This window comes from Pseudonaja textilis, chromosome 2 (assembly GCF_049901715.1).
Source record: "Pseudonaja textilis isolate UNSWEBS1 chromosome 2, rPseTex1.2, whole genome shotgun sequence".
In the NCBI taxonomy this organism is placed as follows: Eukaryota; Metazoa; Chordata; class Lepidosauria; order Squamata; family Elapidae; genus Pseudonaja; species Pseudonaja textilis.
The window spans coordinates 220,031,700-220,050,768 of record NC_141991.1 but is presented as its reverse complement, the minus strand read 5'-3'; the positions used below and the strand labels follow the sequence as shown (position 1 = coordinate 220,050,768).

General features: G+C 36.5%; 1 protein-coding gene across 2 annotated transcripts in view; it reads right to left on the bottom strand.

Moving 5' to 3' along the window:
- Nucleotides 1-10,879, bottom strand: part of TMEM161B (transmembrane protein 161B) — a 46,921-nt gene extending 36,042 nt beyond the window's left edge. For both annotated transcript variants that reach the window (XM_026718852.2, XM_026718859.2), the window contains exon 1: nt 10,715-10,879. In XM_026718852.2, coding sequence (XP_026574637.1) covers nt 10,715-10,787 — 73 coding nt within the window. In that variant the 5' untranslated portion in view covers nt 10,788-10,879. The remainder of the gene's footprint in view (nt 1-10,714) is intronic.
- Nucleotides 10,880-19,069: the final 8,190 nt, after the last annotated feature.

Below are 19,069 nucleotides of genomic sequence, written 5' to 3'. Positions count from 1 at the left end.
GATGCTGAAAAGGGGCAGAAGTGCCTCTTGGTTTTTGCAGCTAGCACAGATCAATAAGAACGGACTGGGAGAAAGTGAGTTGAATAAGACACTGACTCCCCACCCCCAGCCTGGGCCACACGAGCTCTCAGGGGCACCTCCAACCAAATTTACAATCACAATTCCAAAAACCAGTCCCAGCAAAGAATTTTTTTAAAAAAATGGAGTAAAAAAAAACGAAAAACAAAAGTGCTAACTGGCAAGCCAGCTAGCTGTCAAACCTGCTCTAAGCCACTCAAAGAGAAAAAACCTCAATCCAGGGGGTGAATATTCTTCTACAATCTGAACTATTCAGAGCCCTTAAAGGGTGGTCTGAACACACTGAGACCAAGTGAAGAACTGGGGATTGTTACCAGGGGGTGTGTCCTCAGTTTTTCAACTCGATCTGCAGAGCTAGGAGACTAGAGACTACCCATCCTGGATTCTCCCCTCAGATCAGTGGAGAATTTACCCTTCAACAGATTTAAAATAATAATAATTCAAATTAGTCAGTGATTATCGTATTTTAGAAACAAGAAACCTTAATAGAAAGTCAAACAGAGAAAAGTACTATGGTATAGTAGAAGATTCTATAGGCTACAACCTGTTAATTAGATGTAGGAGGCATTCTTTTGAGCTTCAATTATGCAGTATATATGCATAAGGTTGAGGTGAAATAATAAGCAGAGGTCAAGATGAATTTAAATGTATAAAAATATCAAGTGATAATTTAATGTTGGGCATTTATAAAACAGGTAAGCAAATTCACAAAAATTCCTGCATTGATCAGGTATGTAACATATGCAGTACAACTTTTTAAATAAATATTCTTGTTCTAACTGCAGATGATATAAGCTGAGTTTCTTAATGTCTAGTTCAGCTATTTACCACTACAATTGTTTCTGAATATTATATACTGGAAAGTTAAAAGTTAATATTCTTGTTTTTTTATAATTTTATTTTCTGATGTTACATCATTTTATTCTTTTTAATAGTCTTACCTCTCACCCTATAGAATATTGCACTTGAAGATCAGCTAACAGAAGTGTCTGATAGCATTAATATTGCCAGAATAGGACAGTGTTACCTTCTACATATCCATGGTTTTTCAAACTGCAATGCCTTAGATCAGGGGTCAACAATCCATGGCTCTGGAGCCTCATGTGGCTCTTTTATCCCTCTGCTGTGGCTCCCTGTTCCGGTTGGCTCCACAATTGATAGGGCTTTCAGGTAGGGCACTAAGAGGAAACTATGGTAGGGGAACCAGACTTCCGGTTGGCTCCAGAATTGAATGGGGGCTTCCAGTTTGGACCTTTGTTGCTCTTTGAGTGTTTAAGGTTGCCAACCCCTGCCTTAGATCACATATCATGTCTAAGTGAAATAATTAGATCTTAGTATTAAATATTAATTCAGTCATATTTAATGAGTAGCTCTTTACCTGTGCTTTGCTATGAAACTATGTGATTGGGCATAGTTTTTGGGGAGGAAAATAAGGGGGAAAATTGTGCCTCTGCCTATGAGCATCCATCGGTATTTATCTGGCTAGCATCCTGTCAGTGTGTGAGAGTGTTGAGGGCTCTTTGGAAACTGAACCATGGAAACTGATACAGTATTTGCTGTGTGAGCCAGGAGATAGCAAGGAGCCTGGGCTTAGCTCAACCGTTCTGTACTAAACCTGGTTGCTGCTGTGAAACTAAAACTGAAACTCCTCTCTGCTTGTGTTTTGCAGCGTGTTAATAATAATATAGGAAATACTAACGCTCTGATAGTCATTTCGAAAAATCCTTTCTTAGTGAGCATCTAGAAGCCAAGATGAACATAAGTGCCAAATTTCAAGTTTGTAGGCTTTATGGTTCTTGAGATTTTGTGATGATGCATGAGTAGTAATTCACACACACACACACACATATGTGTGTGTGTGTGTGTGTGTGTGTGTGTGTGTGTGTGTAAATATATATTCAGCCACTATGATCGATTGTGTGTAACTAAAAAAAAAAGAATAGTCACATCTTTATCTACCACCTAAAACTTATGATATGTCCTTGATGGCAGTATGACTGCCTCATATCATCTGCTGTGAAACTAGTGAGCTTTTTGTATAGTTGATTGAGTACTTAAGATAACAGACTGCTGGACTTGACGGCCTTTGGGGTTTGATCCAAAAGGACACCAATATTAAACAGAAGTGTGCCTATATGTTTCATCATGTATAACCTTCCACTGATACAGAGGATGCAATTTGATTATCTATATTCAAGCTCTTTATAAAAAAAAATCCTATTTTAATTTAGACTTTTCTTCACAAAACTGATTATGATCATAAATTAGATGTGAGTATGTATTCTCTACAGGGTTCTATAGCTTCAATTTTTAAATTTACTATAGCAAAAATGCTTCCATGATAAATTCTGGAACAGGGAATAATAGCAACTGTGGGCCTGAATTTTACTATCCTGCTCTGCATTTTGGTTTCCTTTTGATGTTTTTTACATAGGGCTTTTAAATTAGAGGTTCTCCTTAGAAAACATGGACAAAACAAGTGTGGTTCTTTTATCCCTCTGATACAGCTCCCTCCTTTCATCCCTCTGCTGCGGAGAGAAGCGGCTGGGTTGATTCTCCAGTGCCTCATCTCTTTCTGGGTCTCGTGGGTGCTTCTTCCGGCCTTCGGTGGTGCTGGACATGCCTGAGTTGCTCAGGGAGACATGTGACCTGCTCTCCAACCTGAAACACTGGCCTGACCCTGATGTGGCCGACGTCACTGTTGCCGCCACCATGGCCTGCCCACTTCTCTCACAGTGCTTAGCACATCAGTGAAATGTAGTGCACTTCACAATGGGGGAGATGGGGTCCCGTGCTCCTCCTGGAGCCTATTATGATGCAGAGCCACAATGCAACCCTGCCCCACCCACCCCTGGCAACAGCAGCAGCAGCGGTCACAGCGCAGGGCGGGCCAGTGTCTCAGGGTGGAAAGCAGGTTGCGCATCTCCCCAAGCGACCGAGGTGCGTCTAGCACCAACAAAGGCTGGAAGTCACCACCCATCGTTTCCTGCTGCAGTTTGTTGGGCAACAAGACCCAGCTAGAGATAAGGCTCTGGAGAATCAGAATCAGAGAGCAAAACAGAGAAAGAGAAGGGGGGCAGGGACAAGAGACAGAAATACACAGTCATAGACACACACACACATACACACAGAGAGAAAGACAAACAGACAGATACACACACAGAGAAACAGAAAAATGTGAACAACACATCCGAGGCAAGTTGGCTAAATTGTTAGCTCCCAGTGTTTTCTTTTCTGTGGGAAACAGGTATAAATGTCTTTTTGAGTATGTAAGGTTGCAGACCCCTGCCCTAGGCTGCTAATTTAAGTTTTAACATCAAACACCAGTGCAGATATAGCTATGTAAACTTATCACCCCATAAGAAAACTACAGACATTAACCTATCCTAAAAATAGATGGTCTGGACAATAGATATCAAACCTAGTAGGATCCAAGGAGAGTATTTTAATGAGTAGGCACAGCCTCTTTCAAAACAGCTGACATCATCCTATCTTTCAATGAGATGTTGACCACATCCTGAATCAATTTATAATAGCTCTCCCAGAGCTGCTAAAGAGCCATAGGAGACAGAAATCAGGTTTTCCTGTGATCAGAGACAACAGAGTATTCTATCTATCTACCCTATCCACTGATCAGAAGCAGTCTCAAGCAACACAATCCATTGTAATCCCAGTCACCACAACTGACTCCATCCACAGAAACTCAAGACTTTGACATAGCATTTTGCTAATACCAAATAGTCAGATAGGCTAGGTGGGAAGATCTATTTGCTGACCTTTCTCCTACAGAGAATTGGCCAGCCTATAAAGCAGTTGGCATTACAGGTAACTTTTCTTCCACTTCTTCTCTCTCAGATCTTTGAAAAACAGGGACCAGTTTGACCCACAACATTACTGGGATAACTTTAAAGGCCCTAACATAAATCATCAAAGTCTGTAAGATGCCCAGGCATATATCACCTTAATCAGCTCATTTTCTCTGGGCGATCTCAAGAGGTAATCAATTTCACCAGGACCAAGAGATGATCTGATCATAACAAAGGGCTTGTGGAAATGTCCTTTGGATTTATTCTAGATAATATATCTGATTTGAGAGAAACAGTGTCTAAAATGTGCCTGCCTACATGTATTAGGTCCCAAGATTAGTTAGAACAACTTATGGTCACTATGAATGTTGTGGAGTCCTGCTGGGCAGCAGGCCGGCCCTCAGAATACCAAGTTTTTCTCTATGGCCAATGCAACATAAGCAGGAAACAGGTAATACGTTATTACAAATAAAGACCTCTGCCTATCCAAACTATGGTACTGGGGCTGTTGAAGGATCAGATACGCAGATAGACAAATCTTATTGGGGATTGTTATAAAGATAGCTCTCAACTTACAACCACAACTGAGTCCTACATTTCCAAAAGACAGTTGTTAGGTGAGTTTTGACCCATTTTTATGACTTTTCTTTTCACAGTTAAGTGCATCTCTGCAATTAAGTTAGTAACATCGTTGTTAAGTGAATCTGGCTGCCCCATTGGCATCGCTTGTCCGAAGATCACAAAAGATGATAATGTAACTCTAGGACACTGTAACCATCATAAATGCCAGTTACCAAGCACTCAAATTTTGATCATGGGGAAGCTGCAATGGTCATATGTATGAAAAATGGTCGTGTCACTTTTTTATGTTATTATAACTCTGAACAGTCACTAAATGAATGGTAGTAAATTGAAGACTCTCTGTATTTAAAAATAGCAATGCATTTTAAACATTACTTACAAATCCAAAGCATTATTTTCAAAAATAATAAAGTGAAACAAGGAAGTGAAAGCATAATCTAGAATACTAGTATTTTTAATTTGATGTCACAGTTTAATCTTTGAAATTGATAGCATTCTGACAAGGCCTCTGATAAATATATTAGTAAAGAAATTGTTGATGTAAGAGAACCACCTTAAAATTACTTGAGTCCTAAACTGTGAAGGTTTGTTTTGTTGTTAGTTTTGGAAATGCATTCAGAATTGACCTTATAACCATTCCAAATATTTCAAACCCCAGCTAAATATTTACTCAGTTCAAAAGCAACAGCTGTGCTTTACATTAATTGCAGCTTCTGAACTATCTTCAAAGACTACCATTATTGTCAGACTAGATAGCTCTCAACTTATGACAGCTGCTTAGCTCAGACACTTGGCAATTGGGCCACATTTATGGCTGTTTGCAGCATCCCATGGCCATGGGATCATGTTTTGCAGAAAACTGGCATTTATTTCATTTTTAGCAAAATTGTGTCTATAAATAACTATTGGTTTGCTTAACGATTATTGCATTCACTTTTATGATTACTGTGTTTACCTAATGACCATAAAAAGGGCATAAAATGGGTTGATGACATGACTGCCTAGTTTATGACTGTGATGGGCAGCTGTAAGTTTAGGACCATTGAAAAGCTTTTTCAGGGGGAATGTAATCCTCTCAAAAACAGATTGAATTTTCCTTACCTACATAGGGTGTGTTTTGTGAGGAACAAGTTCATCTGTGCAACGTCAGTCATTTAATAAACTCAAATTATGGCTCCCAATTTTCATTTAAGTGATTCTACATGTTATTACGCTCTGTGGTGATGCTGTGAAAAGGAGAATCAATAGAATTATGTTGCCCATTTTATTTCTGGATAAGGGAGATCATTATATTGATCAAATCTAGATCTGAATCCAACTGAAATTGCCCTACAAATCTATTTCATAAAAAAAATTATCAAGTTTCTCACCCACCATGTATTAGATTATCTTGGCCAATCTATCTAAAAAGAAAAAATAGTTTTTTCCACTGAAATAATCAGCTTTAAAAGAGATCCACTGAGTTATGTCAGTGGAAATAAATTAATAATTGTTGTTTCTTTTAATCTGAACTTTCAGAGGAATGGGGAGAAAGACATTTATTTATTTGATAAGGCACCTTTTAAATTCAGAGTTGTCTTCTTCTTTGATAAAGTTTGCAACTCATCAATGTAACATTTAAATCATTTTGATGGGTTTATTCCTCATCTTTCATTCAAGAGATCAGTGTAGGCAATAACCATTCCTATCTTATTTTCTTACCACACCCACCTTTTAAAGTAGATAGGAAGAAGAATTAATCACCCAGCAAGCTTCCCTGGTTTGAGGATGTACCTGAACTGGGATTTCCCCAGTGCTAGTTCAAAACTCTTACTATACAAATAAGAGCGTTATAGCAAATGAACGAACCATTTCACTGTTCCATAAAGAGCTGCATTATGTGGGATCATGAAACAGACCCCAGTCACATCAAGTTCTGACTTGACTACATACATAAGTTGAAGATTTTTCAATTTACACTGTATATGGTGTTCATGTACTGTATGTATATGTGTGTATATATGTGTATGTATGTGTGTGTGTGTGTGTGTGTGTGTATCTATATATGTTTTCTTAAGTTTTCGCGGGTACTTACATGTATGGCATTCGGCTTTGTTCGGGTATTTTCCCACGTCATAGTACAGAGTACAGTACTGTTTTGCTGTACAGAAGCCTGATGATGGCAGATGAGATTCTGCTGAAACGTCGCTACAACTTTAAAAGCACAACTACTATGACGTGGGAAAATACCTGAACAAAGCCGAATGCCATATATATATATATATATATATATATATATATATATATATATATATATATATATATATATATATATACATACACACACACACACACACACACGCCTTTTGATACATTCTTCTAATTTAAATATTTGTATAATAAAAAGCATTCCTGGGATGAGCAAAGAACATTATTTATAATGCCTTTATAAGACCACATTTGGAATATTACATCCAGTTTTGGTCACCACTATATAAAAAAGATGTTGAGATTTTAGAAAAAGTACAGGGAAGAGCATGACAGATTAGAGGACTGGAAACTAAAACATATCATTATTAAGAACCATTGCAGATTTGGGTATGTTTAGTTTAATGAAAAGAAGGACTAGAGTGACATGATAGCAGTATTACAATATCTAAGGGGCTGATAGAATGAGGGCGTCAAGCTACTTCCTAAGCACTTGAAGGCAGAACAAGAAGCAATGGATGAAAACTAATCAAGGAGAATCAATCTGAAAATAAGAAGAAATTGCCTGACAGTTAGAAAAATTAATATTCTTTATTCTTAAAAGAAATATTAATGTTTAAGAACCATACTTGAAATAATTGCAATGAAACGAGAGGATGTTTAGATTGAGATTAATATTAGAGGATTAATTAGTTTGTAAAAGTTCGAATGGAAAAGGTAATAGAATTAAGTAAAAATTGGATAAGATAGGAAGTTGAATGCAAAAAATGAATATATAACTATTGTCATATTTGCATGTAAAAGTGATGACCTGGAAATACGTTGTCCGCTGAAAAGAGTATCTTTTAGTATCTGCAATGTGAAAAATTGAATAAAACTTGTTTTATAAAAAAGAACAATTAATCAGTGGAACAGCTTGCCTTCAGAAGTTGTGGGTATTTCATCACTGAATGTTTTTAATAAGAGATTGGACAACTGAAATGAGCAGGGGATTGGACTAAAAGACTTGTAAGGTCCCTTCCAATTCTGTTATTCTGTTATTCATTCTATTGAACTTATTTTGTAAAAACAATTGTGAATCAATATGGTTTATCAATAAATTGTACACTTTTTCAAAGCTTTTACCTTTAAATAAATCTGTTGATCATATTTTTGGGGGGATAAACCATCATCAGATATAGTACAAAAATGTAGTGAACATAACACAATCATATCACTAAACTTCTTACAGGAAATAATTGTACTTTTTCAAGGGCAAGAAAACTGATTACATATTTTTGTGCCCCATATTAACCTAAGCAACTATTTGTTTTGGACAATATGAAACAATATTAAAACAATATCTATAAGTCAATAGTAAGGGGCCACATCATGCCAGGCACCTTTTTCAAGGTTGATGGAACAAGTTAAATATAAAGGGCATGAAATAACAAAGTAAGATTAGGAGGGGGAAGGGAGAGAGAGAGAGAGCATGCAAACACATTTGGCCAGGATAATATACAACCCAGGAAACATGACTACAAATTCAGTTTCTATGGACGTTTACCTTTTTTATTGTATGAAGAAAAAGATCCTTTGGTCAAGAGAAGCTGCTTTTGAGATTATGTCAGTACCAAAGTACTCTAAAAGTCCAGAAAAACTAAAACTAAGAATTCTACTATAAGCACCAAGTCCTTAGACATATCCATCTATTTTTGAAAACAGGACTTTATTTTAGTTCACAAAATTCATCCATTATACAGTATAGAGGTAGCAATCTTTTTTTCCTATGGAAAGTTCTGGGTGGTAATCTGGGTTGAAAGTTCTGAGAAGGAAACATGTCAGTGTTGAGCCTAGTTTCACTTTTCTTTTAGTTGATACAGAACTTGTGCTTCTACTCAAACAACAGCTGTTTTAATACTAGCTCCTTTTGTGTCAGGTATCATGGCCAAAGATTATCCACCCTTACACAATAATATGTTTAGCATGGCCCCTTTAACTTCCTTCTGACTGATTTTAATCTTTCCATCTAATTTTAATATGTTGAATTTGGGATATTGTGTTCGTTACTTTGTTTTCATAATGTTAGGAATATATGCTATAGAAATAAAATACATGATACGAAGCAAAAAGATTAAGTCTGATACATATATATCTTACCCACATGATATATAATTATTCCCAAATGTCACTGTGATGCAATTTCATAAGACAATATAACAACCAAACACAAATACATATATAAATATTTATAAAGATTCTGCATTAAAATGAGAAAACTATTTAGCTTTTTGTAATGATATCTAAAACTTAACATAATGGGAACCACATTTTTCTTCTGCAGAGTAGGCAGAATTAAAACTAAGACTAAAATCAAGATTTTGGTACATTTGGTACTAGATTTGGTACTAGATTTGGCTTTTGCTTTTTTGGAGGGATGGGCTTAGATTCAGTTCAGTGTTTATTCCTGACAATTGCTTAGACCAGTCCCTTGGCAAGATTCTCTGGAAGTGGTCTACCATTGCCTACTTCCTAGAACTGAGAGAGAGTGCCTGGCTCAAGATTACCTAGCTGGAGACAAGAACTCACAGCCTCAGTTTTTAGCTTGAGGTCTTATCCACTACACGAAACGAATGTTCAAGAGTTGTCTTAGGTTAAGAAGAAAACAAATAACTATTCATAACAATGAAGGTTAGTAACTTAGTTCTTCAATTAATCAAATCCTTCTCTGATCAATGATTTCCTCCTTACATAAGATACCGTGGAAATGCTGCAGTGCATAGGGTCTGCTTACCTGAGGGGAACTCTCACAGTAGCTACCCAGCCTATATAGCAGGGTTCACACACTCTGGATTCCTTTGATTTTCAAATGCCATCTACTGAGACCCCAGAACTGTACCTTCTCTGTAGTAACACATGCCTTCTCCAATGAAGTCCCCTTCTCCCTGAGAGCCTGATGCTGGTGTTTCAAAGAGTTTAAAGACCTGGATCTTTGACCACATCTTTGTTGAAGCCTCTTGTGGAGGTTTGATTCTCTTTTGTTCCTGTCCCATTGTTGTTACCATTTTATTCCTTTACTTTTCTCTATTATTGTATTAATTTTTCTTATTTTCAGTATTTTTATTTGTGAGATACTCAGAGTCATTGGGAGTTGGATGTCATAGCAACTTAAAATACTAATCATAGTAGCCTTTGGCCACCTGGGCAATTGTATAAATAAAAAATCATGTTTTCATTAATGTCTGCAGTATGTCAGTAACACTGTATACCCTTTTATGTTCTTTAACCTTTTGTATGGTTTAACTTCCATTATGGCAAATGGATTATATTATATTATAATCAATATTGTAAATAATTCAATTATCTTCTCTGAAAAAATCCATTAGAATAACTGAAAACCAGAAGTAACTTTTTAGAGTACTAAACAAAAATGTTTGTCTTCTCTTCCACTATTTGTTTTACCTCATTAAACTGTGCTGCTGAACATCCACATCTGAATTATTTTACATCAAAACTATTACGGATTAAATGAATCACCCAAAACTCCTTATGGAGTAATAACATATGCTTATCATTAATCACTGGATTCCTTTTTGTTGTTTATAGATATAAACATGCCACTGCCTACTTACCAAGGCCAATCATATTATTAACAGAGAAAAAAACATGGAAAAGATTTCTTAAGAGATGAAGAAAGGCAAGCAACAAACACAGAAGCCTGGTCAAGCTGGACTCTTTCTCCCTACAAAGTAAATTACAGTATCACCAGCTGCCCTATGGGAAGGATCATAACCTTGTCTTAAATAATATATATGGCATTTTTATTTACAACAGTTTGTACTGCTTGTAAGGTATGCTCCCATTAAACTTTGCAAATATTTGTGATCTATAATAAACAAGGAACATTAGAATGCTGCTGTTTACTAATATACCTTGAAATTGAAAGAGTCCTAACCCCTAACGTGAGCAAACTGAGGAGAAATTCTATATTCACTGGCCTCTTTTTCCAACCGAGAACAGGATAATTAGATGAAGTCAATCCAAACTCCTTCTTTTCCTTCTACTTTTCTCCTCAAACTCACCATGCTGTCCCAACGGCCTCCGCCTCCACCACCGCCGCCTCCTCCTCACATGCGCTCCCCACACCCAGCTCATAAATCCTCAAAGCGGGATCTTGCCGGTGCTTAAGAGCCTATTCCCTAACCAGCGCCGGTTTCTACTTCCCGGCTCACGCCTATCGAGCCTACAAAGGTCACGTAAGGACCCAGATCCATTAGGACCCCGTGTGGGTTGTCTCCGGATTCGCCTGAATAGAAAAAAAGACCCACCTCTCTGCTGCAGGCTCAACCGGTTTGTTCTGCCCACTGCGCTAGAGGTGAATTTGCCTCACGGAGAATTCCCCAAAAGAAAAGCAAGATAAATTTGCTCGCAAAGGCCCATTTCCTAGACTTTCTTTTCAACAGGCACAAAATTGGAAACTCCGCAGCTTTTTGGAAGTTAAAAGCGCGAAGAACTACAACGATGGGGGGGGGGTGCTTTGTCACGTGATGTTGGAGGTCACTAAAGTCGCTCTTCGTACTTGACGACGTAAAAAAAAAACCGACAACAACCCTGGTGAAATGAGGACAAGTTCCGCTGAGGTTCCAGCGCGCGTGTGTTAGCGCACAGACAACAGAATAAATGGACATCTGTTAACAAAAATCTCGTAAAAACAGTAATGGGTGTGGCAGAGATGTTAAGAACCCACGAAGAAGAAAACAGCCCGGTTGTTAGTCGCCTCAAAGCACGACAAGGCACTGCTGTCGGTGGGTAAAGTCGGTGGGCGTGGGCGCGCGCAAGCGTTATTTTGAACCAACCACTGTCTTCACGTAAAACGGCATGAACCCGGAAGTTTTGGCTGGCGTGTCTCGTGCCATTAGAGGAGCGCGAGGGAGGCGTGCTAGTGCGGCCGGGAGTCTCGCGCGAGTTACGGAGGCGGTCCCGTACGGTACGTGGACAGCCCGTCCCCTCCGCTCCTTCAGCGGCCGTTATTATTTTAGCCTTCTGTGGAAGAGCGAACTTCGAAAAGGAAACAGACGGAGTAGCCCTTTTAATCTATGAGAAAGAGGGAAAAAGCAGAGCCTGCGGTGGTGTTACGAACAGTATCTCATACGTTTTGCTGTACAGGTAGTCCTCGACTTACAACAGTACATTTAGTGACTGCGCGAAGTTTCATCACTGAAAAAAGTGACTTTAAGACCATTCTTCGCACTTACTGCACGGACCGCCGTTGCAGCATCCCCATGGTCACGTGATCAAAACTTGGAACCCTGGCAACTGGTTCATATTTATGAGGGTTGCAGGCCATGTGATCACCTTTTGCGACCTGACAAGCAAAATCAATTGGGAAGCCAGATTCACTTAACAATTGTGTTACTAAATTAGCAGCTGCAGTGATTCACTTAACTGTGGCAAGAAAGGTTGTAAAATGGGTCAAAATTCACTTAGCAAGTGTCTCACTTAGCAGCATAAGTTTTAGGCTCAATTGTGGTCGTAAGTCAAGGACTACCCATATTTTAGGTATCCTGTCATACATTACCTGATGGTGTGTAATGATAATTTTTACATTTACTTAATTAATCATTTCTTAGAAAACACGGAGTTTAGCCACCCAGTGTGGAACTTATCACCAAATAATTGATTTTATGTATCTAATTTTTACCCACTGAAGACCTTAACATTTGTGAATCCATCTACTGGTACAAATAAAGCTACTTTGCCTCATGATCATTTTGCTGACAGTTTGATCTTTTGAACATAAATCAAGGTTGGAATTACAGTATAAAATTTGTTTATGGAACAAAGCCAATTTTGAGAGTTCACATTGTTGCCTCCAAATTCAGACATCCTGTGTTTGGGGTGGAGCTGATAAGAACTTGAACCCTTAATTTGAGCAAGGGCCTTTTTGCTTTGCCTCAATTATTCGATGATTTGTACTTTTGGGTGGACAAAGAATCCTTTTTGCAAAGATAAAAAGCTTCAATGTCACTATCATTAACTAATCACATTGTTTTGGGTTCACAGGCTAAACTGTTGTGAAATAGGTAATGCTTCTGCTTTTGCCTGTTTACAGAAGTTGAGGGAGATCAGTCATTGTTTCATTGTATTATATTAATTTAATTTACTATGCACTTAAATCTAAATAGAGCACAAGAGTTGTTTTTTCCCCACAGCAACTTTGAGATCGAATTACTGGACTCAGATCATCCACTGCACTTCTGTGTCTGATGATGGACTAGAAACTGTTTCAAAAAACTTAGTAACTTTTAAGGCAGAGTTTATTTGTGCAATGATTAAGGCATCATACCAGAAACCTGAAATCCTCTAGTTCTCTGTTAGCTGTTAGGTGAGTGACCTTGGACTAGTCACTTTCTCTCAGCCTTAGGAAGGAGGCAATGACAAACGTCTTCTGAATAACCTTGCCAAGAAAAGGCAGGAACTTTCCCAAGCAGTCTCCAAAAATCAGACACAATTAAATGGTAGATTAAAAAACCTTTTAAGATGTGTGGACTTCAAATAATGTCGTAATTTGAAATCCAAACATCTTAAAATTGCCAAGTTTGAAAAACACTGACCTAGAATCTGAATCTCCCCACTCCTAATTTAAAGCTTAACTATTACTCATGTATAATATGATATAACTTTCATAAAATACCAGTAGTTAGTAATGAGCCCAGGTGGCGCAGTGGTTAAAGTGCAGTATTGCAGGCTAATTCTGATGCTACCGACTGCCAGCAGTTTGGCGATTGGCTTCTCACTGGCTCAAGGTTGACTCAGACTTCCATCCTTCCGAGGTCAGTAAAATGAGGACCCAGATTATTGGGGAGCAATTTTCTGACTATATAAACCGCTTAGAGAAGGCTGTAAAGCACTTTCAAGTGGTATATTAAGTACTATTGCTAGTATTAGAAATGTGCATAAAATGTGCGACCTCCCATTGTAGCCCTAGCTTCTGCCAATCTAGTAATTGGAAAGCATGCAAATGCAGATAGATAGATACCACTTTGGTGGGAAGGTAGCAGCACTTTGATGTGATGCTGACCACATGACCATGGAAATGTCTTTGGACAGCATTGGCTCAATGGCTTTGAAATGGAAATGAGCACCACCCTTATAATCAGCAAGGACTTGCAGAGTAAAATCATCAGAGACTCCTTTACCTTTATCTTTTATGTGATGGAATAAATAAATTTTAGTAGTGTCATTTAATTTGTAAAATGTTTGTTTCTAGGTACAGTTACTTTAATGTCTATACTGAAGCTATGCAATGTTCTGTATTGCCTGAAGCTCCCAATTTAACTCCCACCCATAAAGCAAATCATCATTTTGCCCTGTACCAGAGCAAGAATTGGGGTTAAAGTAGAATAAATCAATACAATATAGCATAAAGGAGTATAGGTAGTCTCTTAGTGACCATAATAGGGATCAGCAATTCAATGAAGTGAAGCTATTGTTAAGTGAGGCTGTGACTGTGCCTCTGATCTTATTTCAGTTTTCCTTTATTATACAGACCTGCAGAGTTCATAAATGTAGTTTTGCTTGTAAATTTATGTTTTCATCACTGTTATAATTATGAACGGTTGCTAAACAGGCAGTCGCTGATTATCTGTACATATAATTTTTCATAGCAGATGATGCCTATATCTGCCTCCTGGTAAAAGTTGTGATTGTGGTGAGTAAAGATGTAAAAATATCAAACCAATTGTCCCCCTTTAGCAACGGTCTTCAAACTTAACAAGTTTAAGACTTGTGGACTTCAACTGCCAGAATTCCTGACCTAACATGACTGGAGGAGGAATTCTGGGAGTTGAAGTCCACAAATCTTAAAGCTATCAAGTTTATAGGAAGTAAGTAGATTGCTGAAAGAATGAACTTTGCCAAGTTAAAATTGTGGGGGAAATGATAAAATTATGCATTGAAAATTGGCTAAAATAACTTCATTCACTACATTATTAGTTTTCTACCTCATATTAATAAATCCTTTATATCCAGCTGCACAGTTTAGTTTCTTCTTATATTTATTACGTTTGTAAAATAGTGCCCTCTTCCATCTACCCTACTATATCAGAGCTTTAGAGAATTTTTACAATTGATAGATGGGATCTTTTCTTCTCAAATTTACCTTTTTTCAAAAAGCACGTGTTAGAAAATTATATATGGTATTGCAAATGAGAAAATATATATAAGATCTAAATGAATATTTACTGGTAAAGATACGCATGTATTCAGAAAATATGATCAGGAGTAAATACTTTTTTCCAGAATTGAATTCTAGAATTCAATGCTTTTGTAAGGTTCTCAAACGTATACTGCATCACTGGTGAGTAGTAACATGTAATTTTAAAAGAACCTTTTCTTAATTACTCATTTATGAGTTACTACTTCAGAGAAGCATGTATTATTCTATAGCTATAGATTTGCGTTATGAACCAGTTGATTTTCCAGAAAAAATACCTGATTTCACTTTTAATAATTTGCTAGTAAAATATACTGAAACAAGCCATCTAGGAAGCAATATAATTGCAACAAAAGAACCACATGTTGACATGAATTAGGTAGTCAGGATTATATATTTTCTATGAAACAAGCTTTATCATCATGGGACCACACAGATTTTCTGTGAAAAATGCAATCTCTTTCTCTATTATTTAAGTTCAAATTAATTTCACTTTTTTGTGTGAAATTTTTTAGCTCAATGGTATAGTTGTATTTCTAAGAAATACATCACTAACTACAGACACAATACCCTATGATGTTTTGTCAGCAATAGGTCCCATTGAGTGCAGTGCAGATCAGCCAATACAGTGGTAGCCTTGGTGTATAAATTCAGTTGCAGTTGCAATTGCAATATAAATAAAATATGAAATCTTTAGTACATTGAACCCTTAGGAGTACATTATAACACCTTGGTTTTTGTGATAAAAATACAATCACTGTTCTTTTCTCCTTGTTTGTCAGTATATATTTTGTAATCAATGTTTACTTTATAGAACTGGCAAGGATGTGGCTCAGCTTTGTTATCATAATGAACTGATTTTCTTAATGATTTATTTCATTTTCAGTAAAATCATTTTATGACTTTTAAAGCTACTCATAATATACACCCCATGAAGTAACACTGTTATTATAACTATCATAATCTGACTAATCACTTGTTTGTTGTACACATCTTTAAAAGATAATGACTAATTTTATATAAACATATATTTTCATTTGCAAGAAAATAAAGAATTATGGAAGACAAATATATAAATGAAATGTGAATTATGTATTTTTTCATACCTGGAGACAACACAATTAAAATGATGATTCTGTAAAGCGAAACAAGTATAAACAGGAGAGTATGTACAAGAATTTCACTGCAAGTCCCAAAGGTCAAAAATCAAATCTGAAAATCAATCATTACTTCAAAGAAAATTAAAGCAATGAACAAATTAATTTCAATATGGTTTGAGAGTCAGGAAAAAGCTAACAACATGACAGCAATCTTCTTCAATGGCTCTACAAAAAGGCCCCAGATGCAAACTGAGTAGTAAATGGAAACCTATAGACTATATTGCCGGAATGTACTGTTTTGTTCCACTGGTCTGCAAAAACTTTGAACACTTTTATCCCTTGTGCATATAACCTGTATTCATATTTATGTTTATTGTTTTATTTTTGTAATGTGTCTTTGTTATATTCAGATAAACGCATAAAAACCTTTGAATCAGAATGGGGAAGGGCAGATGCTAGGATGAATATCACTGCATTAATTTCAGGGAATGTGTTTTTCTTGTGAAAAACCTTTAATACAAGATTCAAAGTTGGAATCAAAATATTTTGTATTATTTTTCCGTCAGTCTTTAAAGTGAAACTAGCTAATTAATTAAAGCACCAGATTTCAGGGGTCATTCCAATCCGTGGCACCCAAAACAGTCAGTTTTTTACTTTTACCTGTACTGGCCTCCACAATAATGCTGGAATACCTGCACATATGCATAATGTATTATATTTTCCAAAACCCTTTTGAAAATACCCAGATGGGACCCCTTTATGCTTTTGCTGCCTTGGAAACATGCATTTGCCACTTCTAGCAGAGGACACAATTGCTACCTAATAACAGAGTTAAATAAATTGAAGTGGTAAACCAACACGTGAATTATAAAGCTCTTCTCTTACTGATGGGAGTTGTGCAGTGTCCCATAGATGCTCATTATATATTGTTTATACCTAATAGTAAAAATCTGTCATTGCTTCAGTAGCATTATCTGAAAGTAATGTTGTGTGATCATAGAATAAAACTGTTGGAAGATTTTTGTTGTTTATACATATTAGTCAAGATATGTTTTTGAGAGACCTATTTAAATGACTGTTTGCTCTGGTTGAAATAGAAGAAACCTTGAAAATTTCTTGATGCATGCTGATTATGGGAAGACAAGGTTGTTAATTCTGAAAGAAAAATCAAGCCTCCTGCAAATTTGTTGACTTCAGCAATTACACCAGTGATGAAATGGCTCAGGTTTTCATGCACAATGTTTATTTAGAATGTGAGGGTAATACAAAAAAAGTATTCTGTACTTTCAACTATGTTCTGATGTTCCCTAAGATGAATCTAAAGTAAGCCTAAGGTAAAAACACTGAGTATCTGCTGTACATATAAGGCATAGCATTTACAGAGAGAGAACAGATATAAGATGCTGATTTAAGTTTTCACTGGCATTTAACAGAACTATTGCTTTTTGAATAAACTGTGATTTTAAAAATATTTAAATTACTAACAATATTTTTTTATTTTGGCATAGACCCAGTTAAGTTGCTTTCTAAATATTTCAGCTATTTAGTTCTGCATACTGCATACATGGAACATAGAAAAAATGATTGAATTATAAAATATCACCCATCTAGTTTTTCAGGCCTTAGTTCATCAGCCCTGTTAAATGAGCAAAACTTTGAATAAAGATAATCAAGTCAATTGTTTGAACAGAGGTTTTCAAGCAACTGGGACTTTTTAAAAAATAGATGAAATGTGGAATACAGAAGTGACTGATGTATGGGAGGGGGAGTCTAATAAGAGTTTTTGATGGCAAATTACTATTGTACTGACCATTACAATTCTGGAGGTAACTCAGTAGGTCAAAAGATAGATCTCACAAGTTATTACGTACTTTTCTAAACTGACTGATAGGTTAGGCTACCTGCAGGAATGTCTAATATTTTCAATGACTGTATAGTCCAATGGGATTCCCATAGGGTCACTAACTGCATGAATTGGCACTTGCAGTTAAGTATGCTTTTAAAGTGGCACATCTGCACATAGCAAAAGATGTGATTTCTTATTCTGCAATTGTTACTTCACATAGATCTTTCTTGAATACAAGTCCTGACAGTCCAACACTCCTTTATAAGTATTAAATATATATTAAGTCCGACATTTCAGAACCATAAACCATAGCTTGGGCTAAGATCACTGGGGTATGTGACTGGGATTTTTGGGGGGTGGTTGTAGTGGTTTAAACTATAATTTTAATTTATTGAGCTTTTGAGTTGGAACCTCAAATTGGAAGAGAGGCATGGCAAAGCTATTACCATCTATTAAGCCCTGTTGGCATACATTACTCAACACATATAGTAGAGCTATGTAGGAATGCAGATTGAAAAGATAGTTTGAGGATTTAAGTGGACAAGTAGGATTATCAGAAATATCTTAAAGAAGCTCACCTGTGCTGCACTACTGTACATCCTAACAGGTGCTACTTTGGCCTTACTGCTAATAGTCCACCGTTAGCAGAACAACCATGTGGCCTGAAATTTAACCATTATCCAAGCAGTATATCACTTCTCCATTATTAGACCTATCTCAAATGACATCCAGAGCTCTTTGCATTATGGAAAACTATCACAAATTAATCATAATTCAAATCACTCTCAAAACATTAATTCAATGAAAATTTGCATTAAATTTCTGTGTAACTTTAAGATTATAATAGCAATTGGTTCTGATGTTTCAGTTAACATTTTGTAATGTATGCTATGGAGCATTGCAATAATTTCAAATGTATAGACTCTAGTCAAAGCTCACTTCCTCAAATGAAGCTTATTAAATAACTATTTGCGGATTAATTTGCAAAATAAATTTATGTATTAAATAATGATGCAACAGAAATTGGAATAATTTTGAAATGCAGAAAAAACGCCACATTTTTTAAAGTAACCCAACCAGTTAATTCACAGACGGTGCAATCCTATACAAATATACCATGAAGAAAAAAAAATGAAAAGTTGCTGGATCAAACTAAAAAACCACTTGAACTGAAAGCATGAATCATTAGAGAACATTCTGATGCTTAGAAAAACTGGATGCAATTGGAAAAGAACTGATAAAAGTGGAAAGTGGCTAGATATTACTTAAGATGTAC